The sequence below is a fragment of the Babylonia areolata genome, chromosome 5 (genome assembly GCF_041734735.1).
Source record: "Babylonia areolata isolate BAREFJ2019XMU chromosome 5, ASM4173473v1, whole genome shotgun sequence".
NCBI classification, from domain to species: Eukaryota; Metazoa; Mollusca; class Gastropoda; order Neogastropoda; family Buccinidae; genus Babylonia; species Babylonia areolata.
This window is the reverse complement of record NC_134880.1, coordinates 29,223,351-29,246,083: the sequence shown is the minus strand read 5'-3', so window position 1 is coordinate 29,246,083 and position 22,733 is coordinate 29,223,351. Positions and strand designations below refer to the sequence as shown.

The 22,733-nt window shown below is 40.3% G+C and overlaps 1 protein-coding gene and 1 non-coding gene across 2 annotated transcripts in view; both read right to left on the bottom strand.

Moving 5' to 3' along the window:
* Window positions 1-19,140, bottom strand: part of LOC143282444 (gamma-tubulin complex component 4-like) — a 43,139-nt gene extending 23,999 nt beyond the window's left edge. Inside the window, exons 1-7 of the mRNA XM_076588086.1 lie at window positions 19,002-19,140; window positions 10,535-10,670; window positions 8,967-9,124; window positions 7,968-8,024; window positions 7,398-7,477; window positions 6,629-6,836; window positions 359-530 (exon numbers count right to left, since the gene is read on the bottom strand). Coding sequence (XP_076444201.1) covers window positions 359-530; window positions 6,629-6,836; window positions 7,398-7,477; window positions 7,968-8,024; window positions 8,967-9,124; window positions 10,535-10,670; window positions 19,002-19,076 — 886 coding nt within the window. The 5' untranslated portion in view covers window positions 19,077-19,140. The remainder of the gene's footprint in view (window positions 1-358; window positions 531-6,628; window positions 6,837-7,397; window positions 7,478-7,967; window positions 8,025-8,966; window positions 9,125-10,534; window positions 10,671-19,001) is intronic.
* A 565-nt stretch (window positions 19,141-19,705) lies between these two features.
* Trnak-cuu (transfer RNA lysine (anticodon CUU)) lies at window positions 19,706-19,778 on the bottom strand. The gene has a single exon. It is a non-coding gene; the product is annotated as a tRNA-Lys (tRNA).
* Window positions 19,779-22,733: the final 2,955 nt, after the last annotated feature.

The following is a 22,733-nucleotide window of genomic DNA, read 5'->3' as shown; positions in this document are numbered from 1 at the left end:
GATAACTTCCAATGGGGAAAAGAGAAATATCTGAACTATCCAACAGTACAAACTTTAATGCCACAGAATCTCAGATACGCTCACAATCCCGCTCAAAAGGAGTGGGAAATTGTCGCATTTTAATATAAGACAAAGAAGGGTCAGAGGACAGTTAGGTGGGCACAGCGGCCGACCAAGTTTTTGGGTCTGGCACTATGAGCGCTGTCCGCGGGAGCTCGCTATCGGTTAAGAACTTGGACAGCTGTGGAACACACACTCTGAATTACATTACACATCTCTGTGTGTTCATGCTCATCCAAGCATCGTTGTGTCTAAGCTCAAGACAAGGACACTCCTTTCAAAACCACCCAAGCCCTACCCGACTGCTGCTTGGCGTTCTGCTGGTTGGTTTCAAACATCTGCACAGACTCGCCCACAAACAGGATCTTGCTGGCCACCCGCATAGGGATGTAGCCGGGAAGGAGGTCAGCTTGGATGACAAACATGCCGGCATCCTGAGACGTATCTGTGTCTGATAAGGTCAGGTTTCTCTGGATGGACAGATAGAACAGAATGTGTTCCACAATTACAGAAAGAACAGAATGAGTTCCACAATGACAGACAATCAGAACAGAATGAGTTCTACAATGACAGACAATCAGAACAGAATGAGTTCTACAATGACAGACAATCAGAACAGAATGAGTTTCACAATGACAGACAATTAGAACAGAATGAGTTCTACAATGACAGACAATCAGAACAGAATGAGTTCCACAATGACAGATAATCAGAACAGAATGAGTTCTACAATGACAGACAATCAGAACAGAATGAGTTCCACAATGACAGACAATCAGAACAGAATGAGTTCCACAATCACAATCAGAACAGAATGAGTTCCACAATGACAGACAATCAGAACAGAATGAGTTCCACAATGACAGACAATTAGAACAGAATGAGTTCCACAATGACAGACAATCAGAACAGAATGAGTTCTACAATGACAGACAATCAGAACAGAATGAGTTCTACAATGACAGACAATCAGAACAGAATGAGTTCCACAATGACAGACAATTAGAACAGATTGAGTTCCACAATGACAGACAATCAGAACAGAATGAGTTTCACAATGACAATCAGAACAGAATGAGTTCCACAATGACAGACAATAAGAACAGAATGAGTTCCACAATCACAATCAGAACAGAATGAGTTCCACAATGACAGACAATTAGAACAGAATTAGTTAGAACAGAATGAGTTCCACAATGACAGACAATTAGAACAGAATGAGTTCCACAATGACAGACAATTAGAACAGAATTACTTCCACAATGACAGACAATTAGAACAGAATGAGTTTCACAATCACAATCAGAACAGAATGCGTTCCACAATCAGAGACAATCAGAACAGAATGAGTTCCACAATGACAGACAATCAGAACAGAATGCGTTCCACAATGACAGATAATCAGAACAGAATGAGTTCTACAATGACAATCAGAACAGAATGAGTTCCACAATGACAGACAATCAGAACAGAATGCGTTCCACAATGACAGATAATCAGAACAGAATGAGTTCTACAATGACAATCAGAACAGAATGAGTTCCACAATGACAGATAATCAGAACAGAATGAGCACGGCTGTGCCACTTCACTTCCAGCAGAGCTATTTAGTTCCAGAGTTCAGTGAGCGGTCAGGAGCACTGCTGCTGACCTAGATTCCACTGGGTTTGGAGGGGGGGGAAAGGGGAGCGCGCGCCGCGCTCTTTGTGCCTATGTTTCCAGCAGAGAAAGGTGTATTGTTTAAGTGATTTTCATTTCATCATATTCGTGCACAGTCACTTTTGTTTGCTGTCATTTTTGTGTACATGATTCCAGTGAATGTGAACTTTAAGTGTGTCGTGTGATTTACCAGACACTGTCCGCGTTTTTGTGTTACATCCAGTTGTTTGACCAAAGTGTGTGTGTGTGAGTGCCGACAAAAATGGAATCTGGTGCGGTAGCGGCAGCTTTGCTGACTGGACAACACACCTTCAGTGAACACTTGAGATGTTTGGATTGTATGTGTCGTGTGTGTGGTGAGCGGGTTCTCAGAAGAGTTAAAGATAAGGGGTTGAATGCAAGACTTTGTGCCAAGTATTCTTCTGAACTGTTTCGTTTTTTCAGCCTAGATGTTTCGAATGATGAAGAGGGCAAGCATCCCACATGCATTTGTATCAAGTGCTACAAAAAACTGATAAAAATGAAACATACTCTTGGAAATTCTCAGTTCAAAACTGCAAATGAAAATGTTGCACTTGACATTGACAGAATGTCCGAAATCTGGACAACTTTCGATCCAGATCTATCTTTGGATCAGTGCAAAACATGCTCTTTTCATCACTCAAAAAGTCAGTCTGGTCGTCCGAAAAAAAGACGATCAGCACCAGTAAAAAAATGCACGGATGACAGTTTTGATCCGTCTGACCTCTGCTTAGATACCGATGACAGTGTGTCAACGTCATTTTGTCAGTCCACATCAACACCAGTCAAAAAAACAAGAACGCTGTGCACAAACACATCTCCAATCACACCCAAAACACCTGTCACTGACGCAGCTATATCACCCATCGCACTATTGAAACGCAAGACGGTGTATGTTGACTCAGAGGATGAGGATCTCAATAGATCTCTCACTGAAGAAGAAGAAAAGTTATACACACAACTAACACACAGGAAATTGTTTCAGTCAGGAGACAAATCAACAGTTAGATGCAAAACTGGAGGTCAGCCAATAGTGTTGAAAAAAGTCACACAACCCCGCAAATCATCTGCCATAGCATCATCTCCTCTGAAGAAAAAATGGTCTCAAATTATGCAAAAAATTAGAAAGCACATCTCAGGGAACAGTAGAGAAGCCATAGTAAAACAGCAGGGGTCAGAAATCAAAAGATCAGCTCAGAGCCACAGACAACAGATACTGCAAGCTGCTGGATGTGGCCCAGTGAAAGTGACCAAAAAACAAGGGTCTGCACTGAGAGCTGCCATGGGGTTAAGCTGGGCACAACACAGGATACAAAAGAGGTTTTATGCCAGTATTGGTGTGGAACATGAAGGGGAAAGGAAGGAGAGGGAGGTGCAGAAAGAAGCAATGTTTGGGGAGGTAGAAATACAAAAGACAAAACTCATCTTTGTTGATAAAGAGGGGAGACAAACAGAGGAGGAAACAACAGTAGGAAAAATCAAAGACATTCCAAAGATGGTAGAAAACTTATTAGAGCAGTACGACAGAGAAAACAAGTTGACATGGCATGATGATAGAATACCACAGGATGAGATATGGGTAAAAATTGGAGGGGACCATGGAGGGGGGACATTCAAACTCATGCTTCAAATTGCAAATCTCACCAACCCCAACTCAAAACACAACACGTGTCTCCTGGCCATTGTAGACTGCAAGGACAGTCCAGACAATTTGAGAAGAATCTTAGAACCCTACAAAGAACAGCTAGCTGCTCTGCAGTCAATGACATGGCGAAACAAGAGAGTCAAAGTGACCTTGTTTGGGGACTATGACTTTCTCCTCAAACTGTATGGACTGTCAGGTGCTCAGGGGACACACCCATGTTTATACTGCACAGCATCCAAATCGCAAACGCAAAATCCACCTCACTGCAATGAAGGCAACATCACACAGCGCACATTACAGGGCATCAAGACAGACTACAACAAATACAAACACTCCAAGCAGAAAATCGCCAGCCTGCACAACAATGTAGTCAGGGAGCCTATTGTTGACATAGAACTTAGCCAAGTGGCTCCCCCATACCTGCACATTCTTCTGGGAGTGGTCAAAAAGCACCATGACCTGCTGGAGGGGGAGTGTCATTCTCTTGACAAAAAGATAGGAGAGTCAATAGCCAGCCAGGGAAAACAGATAGACAGCGACTCAGCCTTTTCTGAGTTTGTAGACAAGCTGAGACAGCTCCAAAGTGCTGAAGAAGAAAAGAGATTGCTAGAAACTAGGATTGTATTTAATGAGCCTGAAGGAGACAGTACACCAATCAGTGATTTCCAAAAACAGCAACGTGAGCTAGCTGATATGGTAGAAGAAAAAGATGCAGACATTGAATATCTCAAGACGCAGCTTGACCTTCCACACCTGGCTGGCCCTCTCACACAACACTTAGATGCTGTACTTCAACAGCATAAAATACACAGACAGGCATACCACGGAGCATCATTCATTGGAAACCACTGTCACAAATATCTCAAGCCAGAAACAATAGAACACATCAGTGACAGTGTAGTCAACAAAACAGGTGAACTGACTCAAGACGCGGACATAAACCTCAGAGCTAGGAACATTTCCCAGAAGTTTAAAACACTAAACACGCTGTTCTCACGCATTCACGTAAACATCTCACATCAAAGACCCTTGACAGACAGTGACGTTGACACACTGGATAGTGACATCAAACAGTACATGTCTTTCTTCCGCCAACAATTCCCACAAACACACATCATTCCCAAGCAACACATCCTAGAAAATCACTGCATTCCATTCATTCATTCTCACGGTTTTGGCCTGGCACTACACGGGGAACAAGGTGGGGAGGCAACACATGCAGTCATCAATTCACTCAAAAAGAAAGTATTAGGGATGCAGTCACAAGATGACAAACTACGTGTCATCATGCAAGAGCACATGACTATTGTCTCCCCCATGCTTCAGCAAGTCGTACCCCAAGCAGGAGAATCACGGCACAAATCAAAAAGTAAAGAATAAAGAAATTTTCAGCCCTGTTCTTTTCTCCACTCTGAATCCCTCCCTCCCGCACACACACATTGTATGGAGAGAAAAAAAAGAAAAGAAAAAATGTTTGAGTTTAGTCAGTGTTACACTTCAACTGAGTGGATTACCAACTACAAACAAGGATTCATACGGATTTATAAGTTCAGGTAGGAATGTATTTTATTATTTAGAACCTACAAATGCATGTCAGTACGTTACATTGTGATTGTTTACTAAACGCATGGTATCGTCAAGGTGTATCTTTTAGAATGACCAAATGCATGTCGCAAGCAAAGGCACACATACTGACACGCAAAACATCTAGTTGGCGAAAATCTCTCCCCCTGTGTGCATCTCTCTCTCCCTCTCTCTCTCTCTGTGCGTCTCTCTCTCTCCCTCTCTCTCTGTGCCTCTCCCCTTTCTCTCTCCGTACATGTTCCTCTGTTTCTCAGTATGTCTGTCCCTGCATATCTGTCTGTCTGTCTCTCTTCCCGTGATGTTGAGAGAAGTGTGAAACTTACGTGGCTGGCAGCAGTTCTCAGTGGAGCTGACCGTTAAATACTGACACTAATTCCGGGGCGGTCTGCCACCTCTAGGTAACGTATCGGCTATATTTTCCTTCCAGTTGTATTGTGGAGACATGCATGTATATCATGATATAAGTTTTATCTCAAACTAAAGTGATATACACACACAACACGGAGTTGAATTTGAACTACGTTTCGTGTGTGTTCCTCAGTTCAAACAGAATGTTCGTGTGCTGGCTAAGTTTTGTACCGCTTGTACACTGCCTGTAGGAAATTAAACCTACTCATGTTTGGTATCGTTAAATTTGTCAGAGAATTACACATCCATTCACACCCATAGCGCCCTTCTTGTTGCATTCTGACATAGAGTATTATTTTTTTAAAGCACATAACCCTGTTTCTGACAGTTTATCAGCAACAGCGAAGCTGTTCACAGCTATACACACTGCCCGTGTAACATGCGCTCCGCAGAGAACAGCGCGAAGTTAGTGGTGCGGCAAAGCGCTGCCCCATATACTGCCTGCCTGTCTGTCCAGGCTATCACCTTTCCAACGTTTCGCGCTCGCTCGCTGTTCATCCCTCTCCCCTCCGCTTCGCGCCAAAACTAAATGGGCTGCCTTGTGCCGCCGTGTGAGTGCCACAATCGAGACAATCAGAACAGAATAAGTTCCACAATCATAGTGAGAACAGAATGAGTTTCACAGTCACAGACACACAGAAAAGAATGTGTTTCACACTCAAAAGCAGACAGAACAGATTATGGTCCATAAATTCAGATAGGACTGATTGCGTTCCAGAAAGACAGATGGGGGAATGTGTTCCATGATAAAAAAGATGAACAGAATATGTTCCACAAAAACAGAAAGAGGAGTTTGTTCTACAACAATCATCACATCTACACTGACTGATGAAGAATATGCACTCACGGAGAGTTCAGAAGCTATAGCTTTCCCCTTTGTTTTCAATTTTTGTAAACATGATTACCGTTCACTGTATTCTTTCCTTAAGATCTAGCAGTTGATTTTTGTTTTTTTTAAAGCAATGTTTGCTCTCCATTTTCTTTAGCAGTATCGTACATTTGCATGTGACAGCTAGCCATCTTTTCAGTTGAGCTCACTTTCACCTAACTTCAGCAGCCAGTTATGAAGGCATGCATTATTGTTCAAGTTACAACTCCCCTTTGTCCATCCATGAAAAAAAGACACCCCCTACCACCTCCCCCCCCCGTTACACGCAATTCACAGCCATAACATGAGGAACGGTAATCTATTTGTATGTTTTTCCATAACAAATAAAGCTATTCCGGAACAAAAGGCATGTATGCCAATACCATAGCTTGCATCTGACGTCCAGTCATCCCCATGATACCCAGCTCTCCCTCATCCTCTTGAGAGGTCTTGCTGATGATGTCATCTTTCCTGTGACCTCCTCCAGCAACAGCCTGGATGAAGAACTCATGGTGGGGGTCATGGGACAGGCCATGGATCATCCAGGCACATAACTGTTTGTATAGCACTCCATGGCACACATGCAGAATCCTGAAGACAGTCAAACAGACATCAAGTCAATTTTCTATCCGCAACAGAAGAATAATCAATGTCTAACTCAACAGATGGTGGTACAGATTTTCATTTTTTTTTTCCAATTGTGCCTTCAGGAAATTCAGTAATTCTATTGAAATCCGTTTGAATTAAGTCCTCTATGAGCAGTCTAACCACATCAGGGCGTACAACTGTAACACACAGATGTACAAAACATATTTCTATAAACTGTACACAATATTTAAATCTATTTCCAGGACTTCACACCTCTACAGACAGCCATGACGCTGCCAAGACTCCACCCTCCACAGAACATATCTCTCTCTATAATCACAGCATCCACAAAAGAACACCACCAAGACCCCAGACGAAACAACTTTGAACTTAAAGGTGAGTGCCAACATATGGTTAATCTCAGCTTTGCCTATGGATGATCATACTACATTTCTGATATGTGTCGTGAACATGTATGTGAATGTGTGCACATATGACCTGTGTGTCTGCATGTGTTTGTGATATGCATGCATGCACGAGTGATGCATTTTTTTTTAACATTACCTTTCCAGTGCATCTTTGACCTTGGGCAAACCACATATGGAATTTTTGTGTAGAATATCAAGCAAGTAACAACCATGTGCCTGAAACAGAAGGACACTGCATTATTCATAGTTTTACCAATATAAGATAAACTATTTTTATTCCCAAGCAGAAAGTGATGCCTGTCTCTCTTAAATTCATACAGTCTAAATACTGTGCTTTAACTCACTCAGTACGGCCAGTCCTCTCTTCTCCTCTACACAGACCCCTCAGATGTCCAGTGGGTGTCTGAATGACCCAACCTTTAGCTTCCGTCGTCAGAATTGTGGTATTCTTTGTCAACATTCACCTCTTCAGTATAAGAGCCTTCCGCTTGCAATATGTTGATGATGGTAATTGGGCTGAAACGCTGTTAACGTCGTCTCTTTCACCGTTCGTATGGAGAGAGTTAATCACTTATATCAATCATTTATCAGATGTCAACTTCATTCATTCTGTACAAGAACCACCCCTTTATACACAATCTGTTCATTCAGATCATACTCAATCACCAAGAGCAGTTCCATTACTGGGACTGGTGTTTCCACTTACCCGATGGGAGATTATTTGCTGCAAAACTGTGGACAGAGCTGGGAACAGGAGCTGAAACTAACAACACAGTGCTGTATGTAAAATCAATTTCATCAAAACTCTGTGCTACATATGAAATCAGTTTCATCAAAACTCTGAGCGGATTAAAATGAATCAATAAATCAATAAAAGATAGGTCAGGCAAGCCCTGTTTCCCATCAAAGAACTCAAACCCATACACATGGCCCTGTGTGTACCTGATATGTGTAAATGGACCAAAAAGCCCTGTGAATTTTTTTCTTTTTTTCTATCACACCTTTTAACCTTTCACAATCTAATAATTATACAGTATATAAATTTTTTTTTTTCAAATAGGGAATATTACCACATTCACACATTGTCCTCCCAGCTATCTTCCCACATTTGTCTGGTTATTTGCCGTGTACATTTTTGTACCATTCTTCCCTCCCCTCTCATAGTAACCCCCCACCCCCCCTTTTTTTTTTTTTTTTCAAAATGCAATATTGTGAGCTGATCAGACTCATCTTCTTGTTCTATAGTGTAGAATGCGGAAATTAGTCATGTTTTTAGATTCACCCCCAATCACATACAAAACTTGGAAAAAAAACCCGAAAAACCGCTCCTTATGTTCAAAATCTTTCACCACAAAAGAGTCCCCCAAAGACCACTATCACAACCCCAATGACCACTACCAATATCACAACCCCAATGACCACTATCAACACCACCAAATCTTTTTCAAACCTTTTTGCAGATGCAGCGCTGGAATCTAACATAAACAAACGCTCAGATCACATTTGTTCCACCCAAGGAACAAAATCAAAGAACAGATTATGATGGGAAGTATGATGGGTGTTTTGTCACTACTGCACAACTGACTGTTAATGTAACAGAGTAATCATGGAAAACATAAAAAACAACAGTCAACCATAATGCTAACAAATGCAAACATACATATTCTATTTACTTTAATTAAGTGAACAATAACATAAGCTCTACCTCCTGCAGTGAGTACTGCAGATGAGAGACAGGGAGGTGTTGGTCTCTCAGAATCTGTTGTTCCAGAGACAGCAGAGCATCTCGGTAATCAGCCATTATCATGTTCAGGCCTCGGCAGAATGACCGGATGTACAAACCATGCAGTTCACCTTCTGTACCTGCATTTTTTAAATGAATCGGTTAAGTTTATAGCTTGTTGTTGAAATATGATTTAAAACATTTACCAAAGTGAAAACTTTTGAAAGAAGAAAAATTGGTACAAAAATAAAAAAAAGCTTATAGACTTAAGTCTAAAACAAAAGCCATTTCTTCTTCTTCTGTTTGTGGGCTGCAACTCCCATGTTCACTTGTATGCCTGGTATGAGTGGGATTAAATGTGCATGACCAGATTTAACCAACATGTAGGCAGCCATATTCCATTTTCAGGGGGAAGGGGGTGTGCATTCTAGTTATGTTTTTATTTCCATTACCCAACATACGCTGACAATGATAAAGGATCTTTTATGTTTGTTAACTTGCATAAACATGCTCAATTCTGTATCCTGCATCAGGAAAAAAAAAAAAAAAAAAAAAAAAAAAAATTAAAAAATTATATATATATATATATATATATATATATATATATATATATAAGGACAGCATGCCTTTTCATAACTGGTCCTGTCACCCGGAATAAATTTTTGACATTTGTCATGCTGAAACAAAATATCAGTTCAAATGTGACCTCAAAACACATACTGACATAGATCTGTACAAATCCACTTTCATGAATGTCTAGATGTTCAAATGTGGTGTGACGCACACATGTGTGTGCATGTGTATTCCTCTGTGTGTGTGTGTGTGTGTGTGTGTGTGTGTGTGTGTGTGTGTGTTGTGTGTGCACATGTGAGCACGCTTTCTCAATGACATATTCCATTTGTGTTGGTTTAGGTCTGGATTATACTGCAATGTGATGCTAATTCTTTACCTTTTTTTTTGCATAATCCATATATTGACATTAACTGTTAGCACTCTGGGTCCCTGTAAGAAGGTAGAGTGCATCATAAATACCATTTTTTTCTTTCCTTTTTTTTCTTAACGGGGTCTGCACATCTGTGGACCTTGGTGACTGAAAAAATCTCCACCCTTTGCCTACCAGGTGCTGTGACTAGGGTTTGAACCCAGGACCATCAGACTGAAAGTTCAACACTTTAGACACTTGACTGCAACAGACCATCATTCTAGCAATAAGAAACACACTTTTCAAGACCTACATGCAATGTACTAACAAACTAATCTGGTATCTTTCTCACTGATAGCCAACTGAGTTGAAGGATATTCATTTAGTAAATTTGTCACTCACTTCTTTGCTTGCCTGCCTGCTTGCTTAAATGTCAACTGTGATTTTATCAAAGGGATCACATAAAGTATTTCAGACCTTATTACAAGAGTAAACATATCTAGCATCAAACAAACATTCTTAAAAGTTTGTGTATGTATACACCTTGTAGCTGAACGAATAGAATAACTTAAGTAATCTTGCTGCGGAATTTCTTTTAATAAAATTCAAGGCCTTATCAATTGCTTACCTGTATGAATTGTAGAAACACCTGAACCATAATCTTGTATAAACTGTTGAAATGACTTGTATAATGTCCCCAAACGGCACAAATCATTCAGCACTTTCACTTCTGATGGGTGGATGAAAGGCAGATCGGGTACAACCTGACACAGAAAAAAACACATGTATATCAAAATGTGCATAATTATAGTATGTTAAGTACTATAATTTGGTCAGACAAGTCAAGTGTATTACAGTCTGTATAGATATGTATCTTGATAATTTTTTTCAGATAAGTCAAGTGTATTACAATCTGTATAGATATGTATCCCACTGATTGTGTTGTTATTGTTTTTTAAACTGGAAAAAAAGTGTTATTGTTGTTGCTTTTGTTTTGCTGTTTTTTCACAGCTACTTATAGAAGTTATAGACTTATTTATTTATTTATTTATTATTTATTAAGACTTCTTGCTATAGCGCATATTCTTGAAGCTCTATGCACTTTACAATAGCACTAAAAACATTCACTCAAACATCCCCACACAAACATATGCATATAATTTGAAGCATAGGCGAGAGAGAACAATTAAAATAGGTCATGTCAGTTGATTAAATCAAGAAATGCAACAGGTATTAAAAAAAAAAAGAAAAAAAAAGACAATTGAAATTGAAAGAACACAAGCACGTATACGCATGCATATATACGTAGGTACATACATACATACAAACACACAAAACACACAACGTGCGCAGACACACACACACATACACGCACACACGCGCGCGCGCACGCATGCACAATGCACCAACGAACACAAGCCGCATACCCAAACACATTACTCACGCGCTCACTCGGTGACACACACATACACGCACCTACAGGCACAGTACACACACGAACACAGATCAACAATCGAATATGCAAACTACTACGACATTACATAAAAAAAAAAAAAATTAAAAAAAAAAAATATATATATATATATATATATATATATATACACACATACACACACACACACACACACATATATATATAATAAAATAAAATAAAAGTTCCTGCTCAGCATTTCCCTGAAGAAACACCCCACATTACACACACAGATCCAAACTAGAAAGATGAAACAAATGTTCAGACACACACACACACGAATGACAAACAATTGAAACACACAGGCTAGAACATCACATGATAAAGCAATATTCATCAAACATTTCTAGTAAAAACGTATGTACATCATTACATTTAAGAAATTAAACCTGAAAATGTAAAAATGTACATATTGTAAAAAAAACAAACAAAAAAAAAACAAAAACACTCACACCTCCATCCCGCCCACATACACTAGCACACACACACACACACACACAAACAAATCATCAACAACAACAAAAGCACAACCGATGGACAACTGAGTAAACAAACTACAACATTACTTCATAAAACAGTTTGTGTTTAAAAAAAACAAAAAAAAAACAAAACAAGCTCTCACATACATATTTATACATTAGAAAACACACAACACACACACACACACATGTACCAACTCACCCACCCGCACACCCGCAACACACAGACACAAGCTCGCGCGTGTGGGCGTGCAAACACCCGCCACCACCTCTCCCCCCTCGTCCCCCCCGCTCCCCCTCCCCCACCCCCCCCACACACACAACACAACACAACCACACACCTATTTCATTTCAATTTGATACAACATTGTATGACTGTCTGAACAGGTGTGTCTTCAGGGCAGTTTTAAACTGTGAGGGGGTTTCAGAGTAACGAGTTGTGAGTGGAAGCTGGTTCCAAACAGTTGTCGCAAAGTGAGGAAAAGATCGCTTGCCATAAGTCTTTGTTTTGATTCAAGGAACAGTGAAGGTTCTATTGTCTGAAGAAGAGCGGAGTTGTCTGGCAGGGGTATAGACATGAAGGAGATCAGAAAGATAGACAGGAAAGTAGGGATCAGTGAGAGAGTTGAAGCAAAGAGTGGATGTTTTATGTTGTATTCTTGCAGAGATTGGGAGCCAGTGAAGCTGTTGGAGGAGTGGCTGTACGTGTTCGTGTTTTCTGACTCTGAATATCAGTCATGCTGCTGAATTTTGAACCTTTTGAAGTTTGTCTAGGAGGTACTGAGGAATGGCAGAGAGTAAGGAGTTACAGTAATCAAATTTAGACAGAACGAGAGAACAGACGAGAGTTTTGGTTGCATCAGAAGTGAGAAGATGGCGAACGCTACTGATTTTCCTGACTTCATGGTAAGCAGAGCGACAGATGTTGGACACGTGTTTTTCCATGGACAGAGTGTCAGAAAAAGTTACCCCTAGATTTCTTGTAGCAGATGAGAACTGAATGTTTGTGTTACCAACAGACATAGAGGCGGGAGCAGAGTCAGGTAATGGTTTGTTCTGTGAGTGAATCAGGAGGACTTCAGTCTTGTCATCATTTTGTTTTAGTTTATTTACTGTCATCCAATGCTTGATGTCAGTAATGCATTCTTGAATGTTGTTAATGGTGTTATTGATCTGGTCAGGTGTACATGAGTCATATAATTGTGTGTCATTGGCAAAAGATTGGCTTTGGACGTTGTGGTGAGCTGTGATGGTACCAAGTGGCTTCGTGTACAAAATGAAGAGCACGGGTCCCAAAACTGATCCCTGGGGTCTCCGAATTCCAGAAGAGAAGGTTGAGAAAGGTTTTTGTTAGTAACGACAGTCTGGGTTCTATTTGACAGATAAGATGAAAACCATTTCAGTGTTGTGTCAGAAACGCCAAATGAATGAGAAAGACGATTGACGAGGATGTTGTGATCGATTGTATCGAATGCCACTGAGAGATCTAAGAGGGTGAGTACAGAAAGTTTACCAGTATCTACAGACAGCAGAAGGTCATTCATAACTTTGAGTAGAGCTGTTTCAGTGCTGTGGAAAGGGCGGTAGGCAGACTGTGAGACAGGAAACAGGTTGTTGTGATGCAGATATTCAGAGAGCTGGAGGAGGACAATCTTTTCTGTGACATTGGAAAGAAAAGAGAGATTGCTGACAGGACGATAGTTTTTGAGGGTGTTTACATCGAGAGTCGGCTTCTTGAGCAGTGGTGTTACAATGGCTTTTTTGTACACATCTGGGAAAGTGCCTGACTGAAGAGAGTTGTTGATGATAGAGGTCAAGGCTGGGAGGAGCACATCAACACATTCAACCAAAAGGGATGTGGGGATTGGGTCAAGTGCACGTTTTGGGGCTAGATTTTATAATGACTTGCTTGACTTCTTCCTCTGTGACAGGACGAAAACTGTTGAAAGACGAGGAAGAGTGGGGTTTGTCAGCAAAGAAAGGATCGGGTACAGACTGGCTAAATGTTTCAAGCTCATCTCTAATTGTCTTTATCTTTGTAGTGAAAAACTCAGCGAAAGCATCAGAGAGGTCATTTGGAGGAATGTCAGTTGGCAGGATGAAGTCTCTGCTCCTGCCAAGGAGACGGTTACTGGTTAAGAATAAGTTTTTGACAGATGTACTGGCTTTGATCTTTGAGCTCCAGTACTCTTCTTTGGCATTCTGAACAATATCAGTGACTAACTGTTTCGCTGTTAAAAAGGTCTGACTGTCCACTGTCAGACCACTCTTGCGCCACTTCCTCTCAGCATGACAGCGCTCTTTCTTGGCGTCACGCAGGATGTCGCTGACAGCTGTGTACCACGGGGACGTGTGGCCTGAAGGCACACGCTTCTCTGTAGCTGGAGCATGTCTGTCTAGCAGTCCGCGCAGGCCATCATCCAGAGGTCGGGTCCAAGGTCATCCAGCATGTCCTGGACGTCAGCCTTGAAGGAGTCCCTGTCGATGGCCTTGATGTCCCGCACTGTGCAGTAGAAAGGCTGCCTCTTGGGGCGGGACACTTTAAGCCTGCAGAGAACAGCGGCACGGTCAGAGGAGACCATGTGGTTGACCCGGCAAGAATGGACGAGTTGATCAGCGTCTCGGTGCAGGACCCAGTCGAGGATGTGGCCGCTTCTGTAGTAGGTAGCCTCCTGCACACCCTGTGTGAAGTCGAACCTCGACAGAATGTCCAGCACCTTGGAGGTAAGTGGATCGGCGGCCACGTCATAGTGCACATTGAAGTCGCCGACCACCACTGACTTCCCTCGTCGGAGGTTGCAGTAGTCGAGCAGGTCTGGTAGCCCTGTCAGAAATGTAGAGTTCAGTAGTTTGTTCTGCTTGTTTGGCGGTGGTCTGTACAGACAGAAGAAGTGGATGTGTTGGGGTGCTGTCAGTGTGAACTGAATCAGCTCACAGGAAGTGAGAGTGAAGGGGAAGGTGGAGGTGACGGTGACGGGGAGATGGTCACGGTAGAGGACAGCAAGTCCCCCACCCCGTGTTGCACGAGGGAAGGACCTCAGCTTGTAGCCTGGCGGAACTAAGTCAGCACATTTGCTTTCATCGCCACTGGTTTTCAGCCACATCTCTGTTAAAAATAAAACATCCATATTCTCATCCTTGATGAAGTCCACAATCTGTGTCCGCTTAGACTTTGAGCCGACGGACTGTGTATTAAATAGGCCCACAGTCATTCTGGTGTCTTGATGCCGACCATTGATGGCGATGACGCTGCTGATTTGAGTGTGCCCAGAGTCCAGTAAGTGTGGTGGAGTTGCTTGACCATCAGTCTTACTTGATGTTTTTGATGCCCTTAATGGCATGTATCGTGCGAGGTCATCAGCTTGGTGGTGGGCTGCAGGGCGACAGAACACATCCACAACAGTCTCAATTCCTCTGCTCTCCATACTGATGAGTGGGATGGGCTGAGGGGGGAGACCGTTTTTCACAGGGCACAGGGGAAAATATATTAAAATGCTCAAAATGCTGGTAAAACTCATGAGTTCTGTTATTTTAATAACTTTTTGAATGTAAACAAAATTTAACGTCTGCAGGCGCCTGTGTTCAATGACGCTTGTTTCACTGACTGAGTGCTCATGCACTGCAAATAACAGATGTGTATGAGCACGCTCAGCTCACGTGAGGAGTTCAGCAACATTTGGCAAAGTCGTACTGCAAACGTGCCTACGAAAAACTCGTGCAGCAGACACAGAATGATAATGAACATCTGTTGATCTTCTTGAGTGGTGTTGATATTTTGTTCCCTTCTTTGACAATAGTAATCAGTAAAAACAGTAATTGTGGACAATCTACCAACCTTCTGTCACAACGAAAAACACTTTCTCATTCACACACCGTCCAACAGCATCTGTGTTGAAGTTTTCCGAAATCTATGCTCTATAACAGTTGTAATTTACACAACAGGAGCACAATTCTCACACGTCCACCCGGAAGTAATCATGTAATCAAATGAAAGAAACATCTTAGAAGTTATATGGTATCATATCCCATTAAAATTTATTAACTTGATCATAAATTTATGTATACATGTTCTTTTTATATATTTTATAAACAATGCCGACTGAAACCAAAAAAAATATGTGGAGACAAATTGATACATTTTGTCAGTTTTGGGTTATTGTTGAATATTGTTTTCCATTTAAATTTTCTTGAAAGAGATTGTTTCCTGTTCTGATTGTGTATTGTATGTGTGGATGGATGTGCTCACATGCATGTATATATGTCATTGTATATGTTTGCATGTGATGTACATATCTCAAATACTGTGAGTGTGACTATCCAAATCTATAACTAAGTATGTAGAACAATTTGATTATAATGGTTAAACTGAAATTAACAAAAGCAATCAATAAATAATTATGGTCATTGTATAATGTTAGATCTATAGAAGCATATAACCCCCCCACCCCCACCCCACCCCCCCAAAAAAAATAATAATAAAAGTAATACTAACAACAGTAACATATGAATTTAATATGACTATAACAGACCAATAATATCAATAATAATAGGCCAATACTTCTAGCAGCACTACTAGTACTACTCTAGTAGTACTACCAGATCTACTACCACACCACTGATAATACTGACATGCTGAAACTTTCAAACACACAATTTCAATACATCTCTGGCTTCACCAGAGTTATCGTCTGCAAACTGATAACAGAGTGGGTTAAACTATGAAAATAACTGAACAAACACGTGCTGAATAATCAATGTTTACTAACATAAACAATGGACAAGTAATGACTGCACTTGTTTCATGAAATTTAATAATAATAATGGATACTTATACAGTACACTATCCAAGAATTTGCTGCAGGTGTTTTACAAAACATGTGTGTTTAAAAATATTTTTACATAACGTATTAATCAAAGTAACACACACACACACACACACACACACACACATATATATATATATATATATATATACACCAAAATGTAACAAGCAAACTATACTGGTAGTATTCACACACACACACACAATGCATACAATGATACATACATCATACATGTATTTAAAACGTGTATACATTCAAACATACATAATATGTGTGCATGGCAGTCGAAATCCACACAGACACACACATGCATGCATACATGTATACATACATGCATGTATTTGTGCGTGCGTGCGTGCGTGCGTGTGTGTGTGTGTGTGTGTACACGTACACACAGTGACACACTCATGCACACACCTCACACACACGCGGGCAAACATACGAACACACATTCAAACTTAGTAGCAGTAGTAGTAATAGTAGTAGTAGAAGGTTAGGTACAAAAAAGTTAACAAGAATTCTGCGGGTAACTATCGTCCAGTCAGTCTAACATCAGTTGTCTGTAAAGTTTTTGAGGGTTTTATTCGAGACGCTCTCTGCCAACATTTAACCAAACATGATCTGTTATCTAGAGAACAGTTTGGATTTACCAGAGGGCGCTCGTGTGTTACACAACTACTTGTTACATTACAAGTTTGGTTAGTCATGCTAGATGAGAAGGTACCAGTCGATGCAGTGTACCTTGATCTAAGGAAAGCTTTCAATACAGTTCCCCATCACAGACTCATAAATAAACTAGGAGGCTATGGGATAAAAGGCAAGCTACTATTGTGGATCAGAGACTTTCTAAATGGAAGATCACAGTTTGTAAGTGTAAATAGTAGTAAATCATCAAAGGTTAAGGTAACTAGTGGTGTACCACAAGGTAGTGTTCTTGGCCCAACCTTGTTCATATACTTTATAAATGATATGCCTGGTGAGGTAGATTGTAAAGTAAAATTTTTTGCAGACGACACCAAGGCTTACTCTGCCATCCGAAATATAGAAGATAGAGATCATTTGCAAATGTGTATACATAATCTGGTTAAATGGACAAATACTTGGCTGTTGCAATTTAACAGCGAGAAATGCAAAGTTCTGCACCTTGGAAAGAATAATCCACAGTATCAGTACACGATACAGGAAAAGGGGGTAACTCGAACAATGGATAGTACAACTGCCGAAAAAGATTTAGGGATCACGATGGATTCAGAACTAAGCTTTAAGGTACATATAAATAATATAGTGAAAAAGGGAAATCAAATTTCTGGTCTTCTTGTGAGAACTATAAATCTCCCGAAATTATGATTCCATTGTTCAAAGCTCTGGTTAGACCTATTATTGAATATGGAAGCTCAGTATGGTGCCCTTACCTTAAAAAAGCACATATATATGATTGAAGGAGTTCAACGCAGATTTACCAAGTGTATAACCAGTAATACTAATAGTACTCGCGATCTTAGTTATGAGGAGCGTCTGGCTCTTTTTAATATGCCTAGCCTAGAGTTTAGACGATTAAGAGGTGATCTCATTGAAGTATATAAGATCATGCACAATATTTATGATCCTTGCACCACCTCTTCCTTGTTTACTATGGCTAACTACGCGAGGGCACAACTTCAAAATAAACAAAACTAATTTCGTAACTAACCAGTTCCACAAGTTCTTTACTAACCGTATCATAAGTCTGTGGAATAACCTTTCCTATGACACCATCAATGCACCATCGGTAAACACTAAACGCCTTCAAAAATCGCATTGACAAAAAGTTTAAGAACCATGTATTTTCCACAGAGTTAAATCTTTATTGCGCTGTAGATAAATATTGTATACACTATGCCAGATTTAAACAAGGGTCTGTTCACAACAAGTGATCCAAAAGCACATAAATGGACACTGATTATGAGGGCAAAAGGCTTTTAGCCTATAGCCAAACATTTCTGTGATTTCTGTGAAAAACAATCTTTGAACTTGAAGTTGAAGATAGTCGCTTCTTTGATCTCATGTTTGTTATCGATTTTGGTCAAGGTTCGACGCTTCGTTTACATTTCATTTATTCATCAAAACATATTTTCTATGATTACAATCTGCCAATGTCAAACGATCTGACCGGACTCGATATAGGTTAACCTGACTTTATAATGAAGGGAGACAAAAAATAATTACTGTCTACGACTGAGAACAATCGTACTTGAAACCTAAATCAGAAAAGGGAAATTTCAGTGCAGAGCTCGATCGCGATAAGGTTTTACCAAGTTACTGGGAATCTGCAGTGACATTTACCTGTATTCCATTTCCAGTCTCTCGAAAGACACCCCCACAATGCCCTGTGAGAGCAAGCAACAGTTCGTGTAACATTTTTGCTCACAATGAAGTTTTTAATTTTGGGATCGACATTTCAGAAATGCGAAAATGGCGGTATGTTTATCCCGTTAATGCGGAGTTACCTACCATTGTTGAATGGATTATCTTCCCTTATGTGATTGAACCGAAAGTGTTCCCACGCCCCAGATTCTGCAGATACTTGCAGTTTTCTTGGACAGGTTGTTGTTGCTTTTTGTGTTATTGTTGTTGCTGTTGTTTGGGGGTTGTTGTTTTGTTGTTGTTTTTGTCACAGCCACCGAGAGAGAGAGACCAATCAAGCTTTTTTTTCTTTTTTCTTTTTTTTCAACAGTTTATAAAACACACATTGGGCGTAAGCATTTAAATAGCCTAAACAAAATCTCGAGAAGGAGTATCTGGGAAATGGATCTGGATGAACAAACTGGGGGTAAATTATGAAACTTGGAAATAAAATGCAATACAACTTGCACTCTGGCATTCACCAATAATGGGATTGATGATTAGAATAGCGTCGAAATGGCTACTGCTGAGCAAGTCAAGGAACATCTTTTAATGGGCAGACGATTTCCTTTTATTTTGACATCAATGTGCAGGAACACTGTAAACGGAAGGAGGGGAACTGGGTATGAAAGAAAAAAAAAATTCGCCCAATGTGGGGCTCGAACCCACGACCCTGGGATTAAGAGTCCCATGCTCTACCGACTGAGCTAACCGGGCATCTACGCAAACGGGAACCATTTACAATTATCAAACCTACGCATAAGCCTCGCAACTGTCCTGCTGGAAGTCTTTTCCAGCCTCCCTTTCTTGTCTTGTGGTTGCAACTGCGAATTTGCGTGCACGTGTTACGTGTGTGTGTGTGTGTGTGTGTGTGTGTGTGATGTGGGTCACTGATGTGTTCTTGGAAAACACTTTGAGAGGTTTGACTGCACCTCTGACGTGCCCTGTTGTTTTTACCCTGGTATCCATTTCAGGTGAACAGCTTTGTACAGTCTGACCTCTTCCATTTGTGATATTCTTTCCACATTACAGATCGGGTTAACACATATAGATATCGATTTGATTATTCAAATACTTAACTATGGGTTAATTCTTTTTCAGTGCGGCAAGTGCGTGCTGCGCACGAAACCACAAAATCGTCTCATGACTCCGAGAGATCGAGGCGACGACAGTTGGGGGAGCGACCACTGAGCTGAATGGGAAGGAGTAGCAGCTGCGGAAAGCCGCCGCGCGAGGCAGCCGGTTCTCCATCTTGCTGGAGGCTGGCAGCGTATATTTCACTGCTGGACAGTATAGTAGAGTGTAGACATTTTCAGCAACATATTAAATCGTTGTTTGGCAATAAACTGCGATAGTTGGTATGGGAAAGAGTACTATTAATTTTGTTTAAAAAAAAAAGGGGGGGGGGGGGGGGGGGGGGGGGGGGGGGGGGGTAAACACACGATCTTTTATTTTTGACATCTCTCTCTCTCTCTCGCTCTCTCTCCCCCCCCCTCTCTGCGTGTCTATATGTGTGTGTCTCTTATATAGTCTTGACCATATTAATAATAATAATGATAACGAGTAATAATAATGATAATTATAATATTAATGTTGACAATGACAATAGCAACAATTGATGATGATGATGATGATAACAACAACAACCCTGACATAACAATAACAACAACAGTAGGCTCAGTGGCCGCCGTTTTGTGTACATAACGGTACCAAACACACCACTGAGGCCAGTTATGAAAAATGGTATCTTCAATGCGGACATTTATCACAAGGAACAATTAAGACAAAAACCAGTGGAACAAGAGAGGCAAGGCCTTCAAGACTCACTCGTGGCTCTTTAAGTGACGTTCAAAAATTTAATATTTAAGCTTAATGCTTTTTTAAGGGCGATAAATCGATACCGGTATTTGCAGTGAGAACGCCGTTTAAATCATATTATTCTGGTATATCTTGGGCATTCAAAAAATTTTTTTAAGTGCAATTAAAAATTCTTTTTAGGTCCGGCGCGGTAAAGGAGACGTGGCTATTGCCGCAATCACACTGCAACATTTAGCCGTTTTCTCTGGATCTAGATAGATGTACAAGTTTAGTTACACCCGCCAGGAATGTTCGACACGGTCGATTCAATTTTTCTTTTATGTTCATTCTAGTTTTATAGTTTTAAAGTTGATATGAAAATTGAGTAGTTTGTTAAACTAATAACATATAGAGCCAAAGTACAAGTGTCAAACACAAACACATGCAACTGGTGTCAAGACTAAACTGATTACATTGAACACGCCTTTTACTTCTACCCCAAACTCTCGGACTTTTGGAAACATGTGAAACAGTTCATTCTCTCCCGTTACAATACGCTGATCCCCGTGAATGAAAAAGTAGCGTTGTTTGGTACAACGAAAACGGATATCCCAGATAATGAAATGCCGAGAAAATACGATTCTGTTGATAGAAAAACTGTCCATTTCTAAATTCAGATATTATGGTAAGTCAGTGTAAAAATCTGTATCTTATCTTTGAAACCGAACTCAGTGTACGTAAGATGTGCCGATCAATGTCTCCAGAGAGAGAGAGAGAGAGAGAGGAGGGAGAGGGGGGGTGGGGGTAGATCGTGTCTACCTCGTCTCTTTCAGACATTGTGCATAAAACTACCATGTATGTATTTTATATGTTGCATGGCCTTGAAAATGTTTCAGCATGACAATGGTATGAAGACAGATTACAAGGGGAAAAAGCGAAAAAAGACAGAATAGTAAAGAGGTGAGAGATGAAAAAAAAAAAAGAAAAAGAAAGAAAAGACAACAGAAAGGAGAAAAATGATGATGGGAGGAAAAGGAACAACAAACAAAATGAAAAAAAGAAAGAAAGAAAAGAGAGAGAGAAAAAAAGGAAAAAAGCGGGAAAGAGCCTTCCAAGGATGCAGAGACTATCCTGCTCATTTGCAGAAATTTTACGCATGCACTGATTTCCCTTTTAAAAAAAGTATTTAAAAAAAGTGAAGAATTAAAAAAAAAAAAAAATCATTTGAATTCAATTTCGACATAGCTGTCAGGAATATCAGAGAGAGAGAACATTAAACACTGAACTCTGAAATATTTAATGCCATTAGCTTCACAGCTCTGGTGACATCGAGAGTTCAAATCAGAACAATAATGGTGAAAATAATAAAACCGTCAAAATCGAATAGAAAAGAAAACACTTGTAGTCAAATGAACTAACTCTTGACCATCCATTTTTCAAGTTGATAAAACCAAAAATCATTCGTTTGCCAATCTGGGTATTGAAGCGAGAGAGAGAGAGAGAGAGAGAGAGAGAGAGAGAGAGAGATGAAACTTGAAATGTTTTATTGTCATTGCCTGCAAAGGTCTTTTGACAAGGGGGTAACATTTTCACATCAACAAACTGCAATAATCTTTATGATGTAAATTTTAACCACTGCAGTCAAACAAAGTTTGGTAACACTGACGCCATAATTATATATGTACATTGTATCACTTCAAAGAAAATACTAAGAGAGAGAAAAAAAAAGAAGAAAATTCGACTATCCTCTCACATACATAATTTCATGTACTCCTTACTTTCATTCCAGAACATATCAGCATTCAGTCAACTATGGTTAACTACCTTATAATACCTTATAATACATTATTTTGCCTGTGGATAACAAGTCCTTGT